Source organism: Populus euphratica, unplaced genomic scaffold, assembly GCF_000495115.2.
Source record: "Populus euphratica unplaced genomic scaffold, PopEup_1.0 scaffold200.1, whole genome shotgun sequence".
NCBI lineage: Eukaryota > Viridiplantae > Streptophyta > Magnoliopsida > Malpighiales > Salicaceae > Populus > Populus euphratica.
Genome location: NW_011500041.1, coordinates 420,521 through 437,385, shown reverse-complemented (window position 1 = coordinate 437,385; position 16,865 = coordinate 420,521). Strand labels below are relative to the sequence as shown.

Sequence of the window (16,865 nt, the reverse complement as noted above, 5' to 3'; positions counted from 1 at the left end):
TAATCTTATTGGCTACTCAGAAAGTGATTGGGGGAAAGATCTGGATGAAAGGAAAAGCACAACTAGATTTGTCTTTTTCATGGGAGATACATCTTTCACATAGTCATTCAAAAAGCAATCGATAATAACGTTATCAAGCTATGAAGTTGAATATGTTGTTGTCAACTCAATTGTATGCCATCTAATATGGTTAAGGAACATGCCGAAGTTTTTGGGATTTCCGCAAGAAAGTCCTACAAAGATTTATATTGATAATCGATCAGCAATTGCCTTAGCCAAGAATATAGTGTATCATGAAAGAAGTAAATACATCGATACACATCATTATTTTATCTGAGAGCATGTGAAGAAAAAAGAAGTTGAACTAATATCCTGCAAAACAAATGATCAAGTTGCATATATCTTTACAAAGTCATTGAAGGGAGAAATATTTATCAGACTGAAGTTCACGCTTGGTATGACATTCCTCGATTAAGTTTAAAAGGGAGATTTGTTGTGGTAAACTAAATCAACCAACAACCACCACTTGCAGCTACCTACTATCAACTACGACCACTAGCTGCCACCTAATTAACCACCACCACCTACAGCCACCTACCATCAACCACCACCACTTGTTGCCTCTCAATTTATATATAAATAGGGTGTTAAGCTTATATTATTAAGTGTGGGAAAGAGTATAGAGAAATATAAGAGAGAAAGAGAGGGTGTGTATTAAGATTGTAAGTTTTGTAATTTGTAAGCTTGTTTTTATAATAAAACCGTGTGTTTTATTCCCTTGGAGTGTTCTAAAACCACGACCAATGATCTCTCCCACCAACATCAAGAACAAAATTATTGATAAAGAAAATGAGTAGCCTTAGAAAAAATAAATCATCAAAGAAGTAATCTCCCGTAATGGAAACATCACCATTATCAGTATCGATACTGGGCGCTGCTGGAACAAAATCAGTATCATCCTGACTGGGGCCCAATTCAAGCAATTCACCGTCATTGATGATGATAAAGTTCAAAGGATTCTTTACACCTGATTTCGCGCTTTTACTGCTAGTATCTTTGAAATTCTCTGAACCATGCATGCTGGTTAGCATTGTTATCAATACCCAAAGAGAAAGTAACAGGTGGGTTAGCCAGAAACAGCCTCTTTAATATGAAGAGATTCAAATCTGTTCCTTATAATATTTCCCAGAATCTGTGCCTTTTAGCTCTAGAATTACGTTGCTGCTTACGCGTAGCCATCATGCACTGCCTATATTTCGATAGAAATATCATTTTGCAAACTCTTTCCACAATTGTTCGCTGGACAGTATCTGCAGCTGAGTTGCTAGAGACCGGAGCAGCAACAGCACCAACCTTCTTAGCCTTGTCAATAATATATAAAAGTCATAGTCATCACCTTCGACGCGAGAAGATATGCAGTTTCTTACAGTGGTAGTTTATTCGTCCCTCTGTTCTATTTATCTGAAAAGTTTTGCTTTGAAAGAAGCAACATCTACATATCCTCTATTCCCAACATTTGGTGAAGAAGCAGCTGGTTTAAATGAATTTGAACTGTTCATCATGAAATAATTATTCAAAACATAATTTTGTGGTCGTTGGTTTTTTCTAGTTTCTAAAGTTTTCAGGATGAAGGGAATCTCGTGCATGGTTTTGTCTTGTATATGTTGTTTAGAATTCAGCTTACCAGCCGTTTAATTACAGAATATTTGAATGGGATTCAAAGAAAAGTAAAGTTTGATTTATACTAGTTAGGTCTAAGCCATGTGAAATCTCTTGATGCGCAAGAGAAGTTTCATTAAGGCACTCATCCAACGCAGACCGAAAATGATGTGCAGGTTCCTAGTAGTAAGAAAATTAAAAACAAAAAATAAAAAGTACACTTCTTTTTGTTTTTTATATTAAAAAAACATAATAGTTCGACAAGAATTAATTCTAATTCACTCAAGGTCATGGAATCATCTTGTTCAACTACTTTAGTTTTTTTTTCAAAAATATATTTTATTTAATTGTATAATAATAAAAATAGTCATTTGCAGGAAAGCAACGGGATATTTTTTAAAAAAAATATATAATAATTTGTAAAAAAAAATGTATATCAAAAAACTTTAAAAAAAATATGTATAATCTTATATAAAAAAAAACTAAAATTGTAATGGTACTTTAAAAAATAATACCTGAAATATATTAAATTAATTTAAAAAATTAATAAAGCAATATATAGAATACGTATGTAGTTATCCAATTTTACATCAAATAAATTTTAAATAAAATAAATAAAGATAAAAAAGTTAGGCAAGTGGGTTTGGGAGGGCTAGGCATATGTACTTAAAAGACCCAGCATGCTTGGGTGGGCTTGATTTGTTTTTATTATTATTTGAATGTGCAAATAATGCATCATTCATCCTCTTTTGAGGGGGGGGGGGGGGGGGGGTACAAGAAACCAGACAATACATTATTTACAGTGGTGGGTGATACTTGTTTAATTGGTGATCAAGAATCACTAGAAAATCTCACAAAAACACCATTATTTTTCAAGGTATTGTTTCATCACTTCACAAACATGCCCCTAAACATAAAAGAATCCATTTCTAAGTTTAAAACAATGTTTAATTGGTCAAAAAAATACAAAATTTATCTTGAATAAATAAAATTCTCGAAGGTCAATTTATCCTTCCCCAAACTAAGGGGCAAAAACACCCAAATGACATTCCTTTCGTGAAATGAAATTACTAACAATAAAAATGATATTTTTTATCTTTAAGGCATGGTTAACAATAACTTTTTTTTTTCATTGTAAATTAATAATTATCTCTTCTCACTCAAACTCAAAAACTTAAATATAAATAAAATCAAATCAAAAATCAAATTTTATAATTCTCGAATTAAAAGTATTAAAAATGATTTTGAACAAAATTCTAAGCTTAAAAGCACTAACACAATTTGTTTTTAAAGGGCTTTCATTTCATCAAACTTTTAATTTTGGTCCCCTTATTTTTTATTTTTCTCAAACAATAAAATTAAAGTTTTTTTTTTCTTTTTTGCAAAATTAAGAACCATTATCCAAATATTTTTAAGATTATGATAACTAGGAAAAAAATATGAACTAAATCATGAAGCTGAATCACAGATCATATGAATATGGAGGGAAAAAGTTCAATGGTCAAACTAAAAAAAAAAGAAACTAAGAACCAAAAAATAAAAACATCATCCCTTTAAAAAAAAAAAGTTACCACTTCACCTAACTTTTAATTTTTGTCCCATTAATTATAACTCATTGCAAATAATCAAATCAATTCTTTGTAAAATCAATAATCTATTTAATACTAAGATAATTTTTTAAATCATCAAAATATAAAAAAATAACACAAAATAAATAATAAATCTCAATTTTAAATTAATAAAACATGCAAGGATTAAACTAAAACAAATAACAAAAAAAATTGAAGAAAAAAATTAAAATAACTATGCGAATCCAAAGTGGTCAACAATGTTTTACTAATCCCCTTTCAAGTTTTTTTTTTGTATATTATACAAAAGAATCATTGATCTTCGAACCATTTAAGTTGAATATTTGTATTTTTAATTTATATATTTATTATATCCAAAGATGTTATTTATCATCAAGAAAATCATAAAACGTTGTATAGAATAACCAATTTAACCACCAAAAAAAAAAAAAACCTTGCTGCAGCCTCTTGAACCGACAGATCACATGCATGTTGGGATTGAGCTCTTTCGACTTCTCTTTTCTTGCCCTTTCCTTTTCTTGTTTTAAATGGTTACAGCCTACAACGTGAAAATTGTATCCTTTAAGAGAGGAAGGTGCTGCTACTTGTTACAGGCGTGCAGAAATCTTTAAGAAATTGCTTCAAACTTGTTTGAATCGAATTTTATAAGATCACTGGTAATCATTGGTAAATTGCATAATCTTCGGACTGCACACACTGATCTGAATTTAGTCATGCCTTCAATTTTACTAGGACTCTTCGTTCCTGATTCTAGGACAGGAGAAGAGCTAAGAATTCCACCACAGGATCAACAAACAAAACTCAGAATTGGGAATGATAGGTAGGTCATAGCACACAAGGGAACGAAAGAAGACACTGGTACACAGACAATGCTGATCATGCATGTTAAAACACTCCTTTATTCTAATCCTCTAACTAACCACAACGTAGATCGGCGAAAAGATGACTTCGGCCAAATTCTATCTTCAAAAAACAACTCGTCAGCATCAGAAACACAGCAAACATCAATTCATGTTTTTAAATTATTATGAAACTGTAAGCAGATTTTTCATTCATATGGATGGGGAAAAAAAAATTAAGAACGGGCTTTTGGAAGAGAATGTACTTTGTAACAATTGTCATGTAGACCAATCGTTCATTTACAATATAGACAGCAAACACTTGCGGTATTCACAAAGAACTCTATACAGTCTTCTTTTACCCTCTTCTCTGCTGTAGCTTGTTTCATCCACGAGACTAACCTTTGAAGCAAGATCAAGTCGTTTCATCGAATAACATCACCTAGAGGATCAAACCAAAAGACTTGGTTAAGTCAACATATAAAAGATTCAGGAAAAACATGATATCAAACTTCATTCTACTATTTTCATGTTAATAACAGCAGAAAACAATGATTTTCATATTTGAATGTTGAAGTAGCAAGCAAGTAGTTATGGTGAAAGTGTCAGAAGAATGCTTTCAAAATGGAACATACAAGAGCGCAAATTATATTGCTGTTTCCGACTAATCTTGAGATAAAATCAACGTAAACCAGCTTTTACCATCCAGAAACCTGTGGATTCCAAGTATGAAAAATACAAGAAGCAACCAAGATGGACATTTCATCCAAACTATCAAGACTTGCATGGCATCAGCAGATTTGATATGGGATCACTAAAAGTAAAATCAGGTGAGAAATGAATTTTCTGCAAATTGTGGTTTCTCAATGCCCCGTAGCTGGCAAACTAACTTGAGGCACAGCTACATTTCATATGCACCAGGTAAGCAATTTGTAAGCCTCTTCAGTTTACTAAGGTGTGCGTTAGAATACATCACATCCTAAATATCACTTTTATTAATTACTTTTTTGGCTGTTAAGCAACAAAATGCTGGCTAACCCGTCACCTCACAATTTCTTCCCACATGTTGCTGCCTATGACACTAGAGCAAAAGGCCAGAATAGCCGAAGTCTTTTTCAATACTTCATGAGCCAACAGGAGACAGAAAAGTAGGTTTTCAGTAAACCTCTTAAATCTCAACTACATAAAAATGTTTTTTAACACCCAGAAGGCAAGATGGTAAGGCAATATCTGCCCCTTTAAATTAAGTGCAAAATGGAGTGCAATTAAGGCCTCGTTTGTTTGGTGGAAAGTGGTTTCCTTGAAACCACTTTCCAAACTTTCTTGTATTTGCTTGTCATTAAAAAAGTTGGTAAATAAAAAACATTTTCCGGTCAAAGAAAAATTTAACTTGGTTTCCAAGAAAGTGTTTTCCTTTTATTTTGGGCAAAAAACACTTTTCAAAAATTATAAAAAATTTAAAAATATCATATTATTTGCTGATTATATTAAATTTGGCCTTCAAACTTTTGATTGATATATATATTTTGTTTTGAAATTTTTTTTTTCAATTTCATCCCTTAGAATTTGATTTTTAAATTAACTTTAGTTCTCATTTTTATGATTGTTATTTGTTTTTCTCTATTTTTTAATTGAAATTTTTTATCTATCAAATTTGGTCCTCATTATTTTGATTGTTACTTATCTTATTTGAAATAATTTATGAAATGATAATTATTATTATTTTAATTTCTTCATCTTTTAATTTTTTTAATTTGTTAGATTTGATCTCTATTATTTTGATTATTATTTATTTTATTTGAAATAATTTATGAAATTATATTTCTTTTCAGTCTCATTCTCATTCAAATTTTTAATTTGTAAGATTTGTTCCTCACTATTTTAATAAATTTAAAAAAAATAAAATATTAATAAGTTATTTTCCACCTCATTTTTCATGACATAATCAATCATTTTTCATGACATAATCAAAGACTGGAAAGTGTTTTCCAACTTAGTTTCCATTACACTACCATATATCGGAAAATAATTCAATTTCCCAGAATTCACTTTCCAAAAGAAAACTACTTTCTAGCAAACAAATGGAGCCTAAGTAATATAAAATTGGAGTCATCACAGACAAAGGAAAATCATGCAATAGAGCCAGATCCTACAGCATTTAAAAGCACCCAATTCATCATTTAATATATCTAACAAGACATGTCATTGCTATCCACAACAACAAAAGAAACTAGATTTACTCATGCAAGAAATGAGCATCCCTACGTTAAACCAAAAGAAGAATTTAATCAAATGCACAGGAGCAGGAAAAGTCTTGAAAAGAATTAAGCTTTTGGCAGCACAGAAAAGAAAAATAAAAATCTGTTGAGCATTAAACTCATTGTGCTCCTCAGGTAGCAGAGGTACTGATTAATATAATTCCAGAATGAAAATTGAAAATTGAAAATTGAATGAGCAAGTTTAAACAAAATAAAGCCAAACAAGTTACCTTGCCACAGACTGGGCAGCTATCACTTCTTTCCATCCACTCATAAATGCAACCAAGGTGGAAATGGTGAGAGCATTTTGTCATTATCTTTGGGTTCTCTTGAGTATATTCTGCATAGGTAAGAGGGTAAAAAAATGACAACTTAATTGTCAACACACCAAGTCCATAAGAGCAAATTTTAAGCATCTTTAAGACATTGACAACAAGGAGGGTCACTCCCCATCAGAAAACTGGTTTAGACTACAAGATTTCACTTTTTTGCCATTGTGATGGCTATGGATGCACTCTTCATAGAAACTGCTTCTTAATTACTGGAATTGGGCTTCTAAGGTTGGATCCAATTATTTGAGAGGGTAGGATTAGAAGGAAGTCCATGGCCTGTTGAAAAATAATCATGACATGCTCATAGCTTCCGCTTTTTTCAAGTTCATAATGTCTTCCAATATAGTTTTAACAAATTCCCAACTTCAAATTATCAGACTTTTGTTTCTAAGGTTGGAACCAATGAACATGGAAGGAAAACATGGAGTGGAAGAACAACTGCAATATGGTGAAACAAATCTGACAAACTCATAGCTTCCATCCTCTTCTGTTCATATTCATACCATCTCCCAATATAGTTTTGATAAAATCAACTGATTGTGGCAGTAGCTAGCTTAGCATTTCAACCAGAAAGACTAGATCAATGTCTTTTATAACTAAAAGTAGAAAAATCTTTCTTATTTTTTTTTTACATAAGTGTTGGGGCTTCTCAATATGTCTATAAAGTGAAAGTTTATTGAAATATCACTATTTGAATGATGGGTGCTGTTCCCACCTTACACAGAGATATCAAAAGACAAACAAGTAAAAGAGTCAAAGGTGGCTTAGCTCATGCCAGGAGATGTAAGAGATTATTAAACAACATGCTAGCAAGGAAAGTGAAAAATAAAATTGTGTAAGACATGTTGGACTAACAATATCAGCAGAAACACAGTTACTATAGAATATCTTAATGGACACAACACCTACTAAAGCTAAATCAAGAATTTTACCATCAAGACATGTTGGACAGACATCCTCTTCTTCTGAGGATGAATAAACATATCCATTTCCAACTGTTGCTTTTGCAGATGAGAGCTTTTGTGAGGATCTAGAACGCTGTTCCTTGCCTCCATCTTCACAAGCAGACACATTCCATTTGTCTCCTGTGCTGAAGGATTCAGAATCAACATCACTATCACTTCTCAAGGGTTCTGATTCCTCGTGTGAATGACTTGAACCCTTATCACGTCTTGAAACCAGACCATCACGCTGCAAGCGAATGCATCTGGGGTCAGCATCATAGGGCAAAGGCCGTGGAGGAGATCGGTACATGTCAGCAAGAGAGTTGTCAAGAGATGAAGAAGAAGTCAGAGATGCTGCCCCTTGAATGGATGAAGGGACAGAATGCAGTTGCCCTCTTTGAAATATTGAGGTGTACTACAAATATTGGAGGGCAAGAAAGAAAGAATTAAATAGTTAGAACTCCATCAGAAGGAATATGAACTAATATTGAATGACAATTCTAATTCTATTCAAATCAACTTGGAAATTCTGAACCAGTGCTTTTTCCATACAAATGAGCTGCTCATTCAAATAAAATCAAATAAATGCAATGCACTCAAAAATACACTTTAGCTAAAACTAAGAATCTGGATGATTATACACATTAAGCAGCACACCAACTAATATGCTTTAATTTTTCCCAACTTTTACCACCTGTTTGATTACCTTGGTGGAAGACACCGATAGAAATATAGAATCGTCAGCTTAAAAGTGGTAGCAACAATGTTACATATAAAAACAAACATTGGTAACTTGTTGGGTGTATTTAGCTCATCCTTTAGAGCTCTAATATATTTCCTCCTTTTAACAATCAATAAATTGTCCACTTGTAAGAACCAACATCCAAGAGTAAAACAACGCAGATGCCTTTCATCTTTAGGCATCAATCTTTCCCTGATACTTTTTCTTATTCCTGATCTTCATGAGGCAAGGAAGAAATGGAAATAATGACAATGTCTTATGTAGCATTAGCAGCAAATATTCCTGACAGGTTATAACTCACAGGTTAAATAACAAACCTAATAATATATTAGATGCCATGAAAAAATAGTAATATATTAGAAGCTGCATATAACTTCTAGTCCTATTGCTATGACAGTGAAAGACAAACTTAAATTTCAAGAGTAACAGAAAAAGGAGGTAAGGCAAGGGGGGAAGCATACCACATGAAAGAAATTCTGAACAAAGCAACCCAGGCACATGCAGTTTCTATATACAGAATCCTCAGGATTCCTATAATCCTGAAAATCATCAGCATGCAAACAGCAACAAACAGAACCCATGGTGTTACTTATCTCACTCTCTAGCAAATCTCATAAGCATCAAGAAGTATTCTCGTGCACAATAAATAGAGAATGAGAGAGGACTCTAAGCTCGCAGAAGTTAAATTGCCTCCACGAACCAGTATCCTCCCTCTCTTAGTCACCAAATGCCAAATTGCCTTTTTTTTCTTTGTTTGTTTCTTTTTTTTTTCTTGTTAAACACTTGGTGGGCCTAAATACTTCTTGACCTGTAAATCAGGAGAATCATGTTAAAAAAATCATGTCACTAATAAAGATAAAATCAGAAAGATTCGCTAAAATGATATCACTAGAGCTAAATAAGCAAGTAAATTTCTTCAAAATTTTCAGCATTCACAAGCACATAGCCCATAGACATTTAAAAAAAAAAAAGGACTTCATTTGATTGATCAATACAAGTTGTGACAGCATGATCAGTACAGAGAATCTTCAATTAACTACTAAACTAACTAAAATCGGTAACTTTCAGAAGAAAAAAACTGAGGATCGTCTTTAAAAAAATCTTTCTTTTTTTCTATGAAAATAACAATCCTTGCTTGCTCTTTATGGGATCCTATCAAAATCAGAGAAAGGGTTCTTTCTTTTAACACAAAGAAACATTTTTTAACAATCAAAAACTGAAATTGAGAAAAAGAGGGAGATTTCCACAATCATCCCATAAGCAAAAAAAAAAAAATCCTTTATGAACCCCCCCCCAAAAAAAAAAAAAAAAAAAAAAAAAAAGCAAACTTTATCAAGCATGTCCAAAACCCATCAAAAAACTCAGTGAAAACAAAAGGATCAACACAAAAACATACATGGATCATTAAAATGAAAGATACACAGTTGAGATTTTCACGTGTTCATGCCAAATTTGAGATTTTGAAGAAAAAGAATATGAGAGAGATTAAAAAAAGAAAGTACCTTGTAAGAGCTGAGACAAGTCGAGGAGAAGAAACAAGAGAGGATTTTTGGATTATCTGTTTTAGTTAATGCTTCGGCGAGAAAAGCTACGAAAGCGCGGAATTAAAGCAGTGTCTGAAGATGTTTGTGATTGATTTTCAACTTGTTAAAAAAAAGAGGCTTGTTTTAAATTAAATTGTTTTATAATTTTTAAATTGTTTTGGTAGGATAATATTAAAATTAAATTTTTTAAAAAAATAATTTTAATATATTTTGAAATAAAAGATAAACATTATTATAATTGCAAATACTTGTACTTTCTTTGATTGAAGATGGTAGAATAAATCCACTCCAAAAAAAATTAAAAATATAATATATGATTCTTATAATATATTAATTGATTATTAACATATGAAAGGCCTCGGCAAATTTCATTATAGCAATAAATTATAAAATACAGAGGTTTTTTTAATTTTTATTCTCAAAATTTTTGAGGTTTTTTTGCAATTTAAATTTTTTTAATTTTATTTTTTAATATTTAATTTAATACATATTAGACTTCATGATTTATTTTATATAATATTATTACGGTTTTATGATTCGGATTAAGGATTAAGCCAATTAATTTAGGTGTTTTTGTTCTTTTTATAATTGAATTTTTATTTTTAATTTTAATTTTATAATTTTAATATTGAATTAGTTGAAAATTAGGTTTCATGACTTGTTTTGGTTTATACTCTATAAGATTATCTCAATTTTATAATTTAGGTCACAGGTTTGGTCAGTTAACTCATATAGTTTTTTGTGTCTTATTTTAATTAATTTTTTTATTTTCTCCTTTAATATTCAATTGATTGGGAATTGAGCCTCATGATTTGTTTTTATTTGCCTTTTACAAGGTTATTTTTGTTTTATAATCAAATTTTGGTAGGTTAATTCGAGTTGATTTAACTTATTTTTTAGTTAAATTTTATCATTCAACATTAGATTGATTGAAAATTGAGTTTAATATTTTTTTTATTTTTTATAGTATTATCATGATCTTATGATTTAAATAGCGAACTTGATGAAATAACCTAAGTTGATCTTAGTTCATTTAATATATTATCATTTCAATTTTTTTTAATATCATTTTATTTTTTTAATCAAACTATATTTTTATATATTGTACATGTTATTTTTGAACATGACAAATCGACCAATTCACATCATATCAATCATCATATAATTAAATCAATGTATTGGTCTCCACTCTGTAATGGATTAATAACAATTTTTTTAAAAAATACTTTACATTTTAAAAAATATTTTTAAAAAGTTTTAGGTCTGGTGGTCAGCCGAAACCCAAAAACTTTAGGTTTGGCACTTCAAGCACACTCAAGTCTCTTTGATTTGACAACCTAACCATATTCATGAGACATGAGTCTAGCAACAATGACAAACTCAAATTTTTATTAATAATAGATTTATAAGAAAAACATGACTACTATATCATGTTTGTTATTGAATTTTAAAAATAATTTTTTTAAAAATAATTTTTTATTTTGATATGTTTGCTTTAAATTATTTTTTTATTTTTTAAAATTATTTTAATATATTTTTTAAAAAATACTTTTGAACAAAAATATATTGGTAACAACTATAAAATCAAATTTCTATCAATGGAATAACAAATTCATAAATATAAAAAATAAAATATTTTAACAGAAAAATATGATTTGAATTTTTAAATATAAAATGTTAAATTAAATTATTGTAATGGTTTGTTGTTTATAAATTATATATACTTTATTTATAAATAATTTTTTGATCTATGTTACTTGGTTCGACGAACATATCTGACTCAAGTTTATTTAAATAATAATAATTATATTAATAATACTAATAATAATCATGTTAATAATAGAATTTTTATTAAATGAATAACAAATTTACAAATATAAAATACAAACTATTTTTATTGAAAAATATGATTTTAATTTTTAGATTTAAAATATAAATAAGATTTCTATGATGATTTGATTACATAATGAAGATATATTTGCTTTGGTCTGGCAACCATGTGTGATGCCAAATCCAAGCATAAGTTTGGCAGACCAAGGCGAGTGGGTCTGTTGAGCGCTCCAGCTAGATTCATGTTATTTTTATTTGGTTAAAATAAATAAATAAATAAAGGCATGATTGTTCCGATCAATTTCAAATACAAAATTCATCCTTCCGTAGTCCTTTAAATCCAACAAAACCCAAAAGAAATAACTAGAATAAACAACCCAACACAATCACAGATTATTTGTACCAACTCAACGCCATGATAAAACACTTATATCTATCAAAAACAAAAGGAAATAGCAAAAAAATAACTATCATCCCATATAAAATCAACCAAAATCTTATTCAACATACCAGACCAGCACTCTTTCGAGAACTATCATGCAACCAGGTATATTGCAGATAAAGTCTATATCTAATCATTAGCTCCTTCATGCTAAACAAATTAGGAGAATGACACAGATTATCAAATACTCACCGATAAGAAATAACTAGGCAAATCATAGCACACTATGCACATCATGAAAAATAACAAAAAGTAAACTGTTCACAACTTATAATGAGAACTAACCAACTCTTCCCCCTATTTTAATTTACAGTGAAAATACTTAAAGTCCATAATTAAAAATTAAGCTTTTTTAACTTTTATTATAATGTTTTTATGCTAAAATACATATTAATAATATCTAAATATTTTTTTATGTTAAAAAAAAAATATTCTCACCTGTAGAACAACCAATCATCTAGTTACTTGACTATACAATTTTGTGTCATTGATTGTTATATTTTATCATTTATATTTCTATGAGTTGTTTATCATAAACTAATTTAAGGATTTCTTTCAAAGTTGAATAAAAAAATAAAAATTTAATGCTATCCAAAATTCAAAATAGAAGGAGTTTCTCCAATCTAATATAAAAATATATTTAAGAAATGCCAAGTAAATAATTAAAATTATTAAATATCAAATCTCTTTTATCTTTTAGTTTTTCATTTTTCATTATAAAGTTTCCATTATTAAATTTTTAATTCCATCTATAGATGGCAGTGTTGTTCCTTGCCGGATGTTGGGTTAGAACTCATGCTATCTTGGGCAGCAATTTTTTTTTTCCCCGGATAAATTATGATCTATTTTTTTTTCAAGTGTCAGCAGTTCTTTTTGGTTGCGTTCATTGGTCAATTGAAATTAAAATTCTATTTAAATTATCTAAAAGATATATCCTCACAAATATAGGTATTAATCCTAAAATTTGAATTCACGAGATTAAAGAAGGGAACGAGACCAATTCTAGTTTTATGTACAAAAAGTTAAGGACTGGATATTTTTCAATTTAATTTTAAATAAATCATTCACCCATTAATTAGAAAAAAATTATAGACAAACCTTAAAGCGCCATCCAACAATGTCCAACTGTTAATATACTCTCAATGTTACCATCAGATAATTATTTTATATTAGTTTTATCTTCAAATTTTAAAAATCATCAATTAAGGATTTACATTCATTTTTAAATTTTCATATTCATAATTTTATTTAAATTGTGTGTGTATGTGGTAATTCTAACAAATATTCTTATTTGACAAATGAAAATATTCTAATAATAAAATTGATATAAAAATAATATTTTAGTGATATATTTAATCTTTATTTAAAACTTGTTTTTTTTATCCCCTTCTATTTCAAATCCTCGACAATAATTTAATAGTTTCAGGAAACTATATATTGATGAATTTAGAAGGTGTTTGATATTGTTTTTGTTTATGTTTATAGATGATATTTTTTAAAAAATTGTTTTAAAAAATATTCAATTGATATTTTTTAATGATTTTTAATATGTTAATATTAGAAATAAAAAATATTTTCATTTATTTTAAAATAAAAAATATTTTTAAAAATACTCTTGCTTTCCATAATGACTGTTTGATTATGTTTTTTTTATAGGATTGCACCTTGTGGGAGACATGTCCATGCTAAGCATAGACTGTCATATATAAGACATGTACAAGAATCTAAGATTCCATGTATATCTTAACTATTATTTTGAGATTCTGAAATTAATAATCAAATAAATCTTCAATGACCTTAAAATTTATAATACTCAAATTAATAATTTTTGTAAAATAAATTTAGAATCTGATCAATTAAACTACACTCTTAGCTGAGTTACAACTAAGAGCCTATCTTTAAAAATGTTACAGGAGTGTTCATATGAGAGCATCTACACCTTGAATGAAATGTATTTATTTTGTATTAAAAATCTATTTATTTTTATATTTCAAAAATGTTTTAAGAAAATTAAATTTTTTATTTTTTTACTTCAAATTAATTTTTTCTAGTGTTTTTAAATCGTTTTGATGTTATTGATATCAAAACTAAATTAAAAAAATATTATTTTAATATACTTTCAAGTAAAAATCACGTTGAAAAACAAACTCTATTACAATATCAAATGGGCTCTAAGTTACGGTATTAAAGGCTTATTTAAAAATGTATTAAAGATTATTTTTAAAAATATTTTTTTATTTAAAAATATATTAAAATAATATTTTTTAACATTATTAGTACATTAAAAAAAATTAAAAACACCTAAATAAATCTAATTTAAAGCTTTTTTTTTTTTTGAAAAAGTACAGTTACACCGCTAGGCCAAATAAAAAGGAAGTCGCATGTATTTTCTTTCAAGCAACTAGTTTGAACTTTTCCCGGGGATTTAAATTTCATATCGGGGGAGGGTGGACCAGAATTTTCAAATTCAAAATCCATAGAAGGGGTAAAGAGGGTTATTTTCCAGTGCAGTTTACGATGGCTTAAAGTGCTTGGTAGACATGGTTATGGTCGGTGGTCTATCAAACTCTTTTGGTTGAATGGATCGCTTCAAACTTTCCTCTCGCTGGCCACGAGCCATGTTAGTCCAAGTGGCGACTTCCCTTTAGAGGCTGTGGATTAATCTACAGAAGAAAAAACTCGGAGATTTTTGGGGCTTGAATTCAAATCAAGAGAGATGGAGGTTCACATCCATGCTGATTTTTTTTTTTTTTAGTTTATAATCCTCGTGCTTGAACAGGGATCGCCCATTTCAATGTGAAAGCTCCCATGAACACAAAAATAATAATAATAAAAAAAAATTACCTGTTAGGTTATCATGAATTTGGACATTTTCTTTAATTTTATATGTGATTTTAAAAATATTTTTTTAATAATTATTTTTAAATGAAAAATATTATTATTATTATATTCTTAAATATCTTTTTAATAAGTTAATGGATGTAAATAAGAACATTGTGATACTAGATGGAAGACATGACACCTAATTTGATTTGATCATGACTAATGAATCAATCAGATTAAGATTAATTTTGAGTGTTGAGAACAGATTCCAAATTCGAACTTATTTATTAATTTCCAGTTGCTTGAGCTAGGATGTTCATGATATTACGAGTATAGTTTCTTTTTTATTTTATTTTGTTAAAACTCCATCAAGATGGAATTACAGATGCCCAAGGAATGATTTGACGCTGCACTGATGATGTTTTTGGTCAAATCATGGAACAGTATGTCTTTGTCCTTGTCTTGTGCATACATGTACTCGCACCTTTCTTCCCTCTAGTGGTCGCGCCACTAGGTTCTCACCAACTCTTATCTATATTCTTTATATGTATAATCTATATCTATATTTTATATTTATTATTTTAATTGTTATTTTTTTTATCTTTTTACAATTTCATTTTTTATTATTTTATTTCTTTTAATTTTTGAACCAGATTTATTAAAGTTTATTTTATTTTTTAATTTTAAATGTTTAATAAATTTACTTTTTAATTTTTTTCAAGTTTATCTTTTACAAGTAATATAATGTTATGACTGAGTTTTAAAAATTAATTTAGATTACTTTAGATTATTTATTTAAATTAATTAATTAATTATTTATATTTTATTTTTAATATTAAATTATCACGCTATAATTTTATTATTTTTGTTATTTTTTTATATAAAATTATTTTAATTTATATCTTTTATCATAGTTTAATTGAGTTAACATGAATTATATATTTAGAAAATTTTTATAATTAATTAAAATTAAATAAAAATACTATTTTTATGACCTTATAATTTATCAATTAAATTCTAATAAAAATAGTTTATTGCAACGAACGGCATATTATTTATTGAAAAAAAAAAGGAATGTAGCAAAACTCTTTGAAAAAAAGGACACACGACCTCGCATGAGTTTTTTTTATTTTTAACCAAGTTCGCAAGCTAGACCTCTCTTTCGTTTTACTTTTCATTATTATTTTTTTTTAAATTTTTTAATCAATACTCTCTCTTATTTTCAAAATTCTTAGTTTATTTTTTTAAAATATTAATTAATATTTTAATTATTTGTTTTAATTTCATAACACTTTTCTCTTATATTTCATATGCTTATAAAATATTAAGCTATAAGATAAAATAAATAAAAATAAATAAAATAAAAAGGATAGCTGAAATAAAATATGTATATGCATGTATACTTTTTTATAGGAAAAATTAGATTCTCTTTAATATTTTGTTAGCATTGATAAGTCTTGTTTAATTTATCAACTAATATATTTTTTCTATTTATTTTAATAAATATAAACATCATTTTTCTATTAATTAATTAAAATAGTATTATATTCAAATATTTTTTTTTATTATGTTAAAAATTAATATAAAATTATAAGCATGATGTGACTAGTCAATTAAGTGACCCCCAGAGCACTCGTAAAACCAAAAGGATTAAAGTAGAGTGCATATTTTATTTGAGGGAAGACTGGAAGGAAAGAAAAATGATAATTTAATTACATCAATAATACAATTAACTCCAAACAGTTACTTCCTTAGAACAAAACAAATCTCCCTGTCCGAATCTCTGCGTTTTTTCCCTGTGTTTAGAAATGTGATAAAAATTATTATTATTTTTTTTAAATATATTCAAATAATTTTTTATTT

At 28.2% G+C, this 16,865-nt stretch overlaps 1 protein-coding gene across 1 annotated transcript; it reads right to left on the bottom strand.

Moving 5' to 3' along the window:
• Positions 1 to 4,270: 4,270 nt before the first annotated feature.
• LOC105107267 (E3 ubiquitin-protein ligase At3g02290-like) lies at positions 4,271 to 10,018 on the bottom strand. Its single transcript, XM_011001142.1, has 5 exons — positions 9,866 to 10,018; positions 8,825 to 9,171; positions 7,610 to 8,036; positions 6,576 to 6,685; positions 4,271 to 4,529 (listed from the first exon to the last, which is right to left on the bottom strand). Exons 2-5 carry the CDS (start codon positions 8,942 to 8,944, stop codon positions 4,503 to 4,505), a joined length of 684 nt encoding a protein of 227 aa, XP_010999444.1. The 5' UTR covers positions 8,945 to 9,171; positions 9,866 to 10,018; the 3' UTR covers positions 4,271 to 4,502.
• Between the last annotated feature and the right edge of the window lie 6,847 nt (positions 10,019 to 16,865).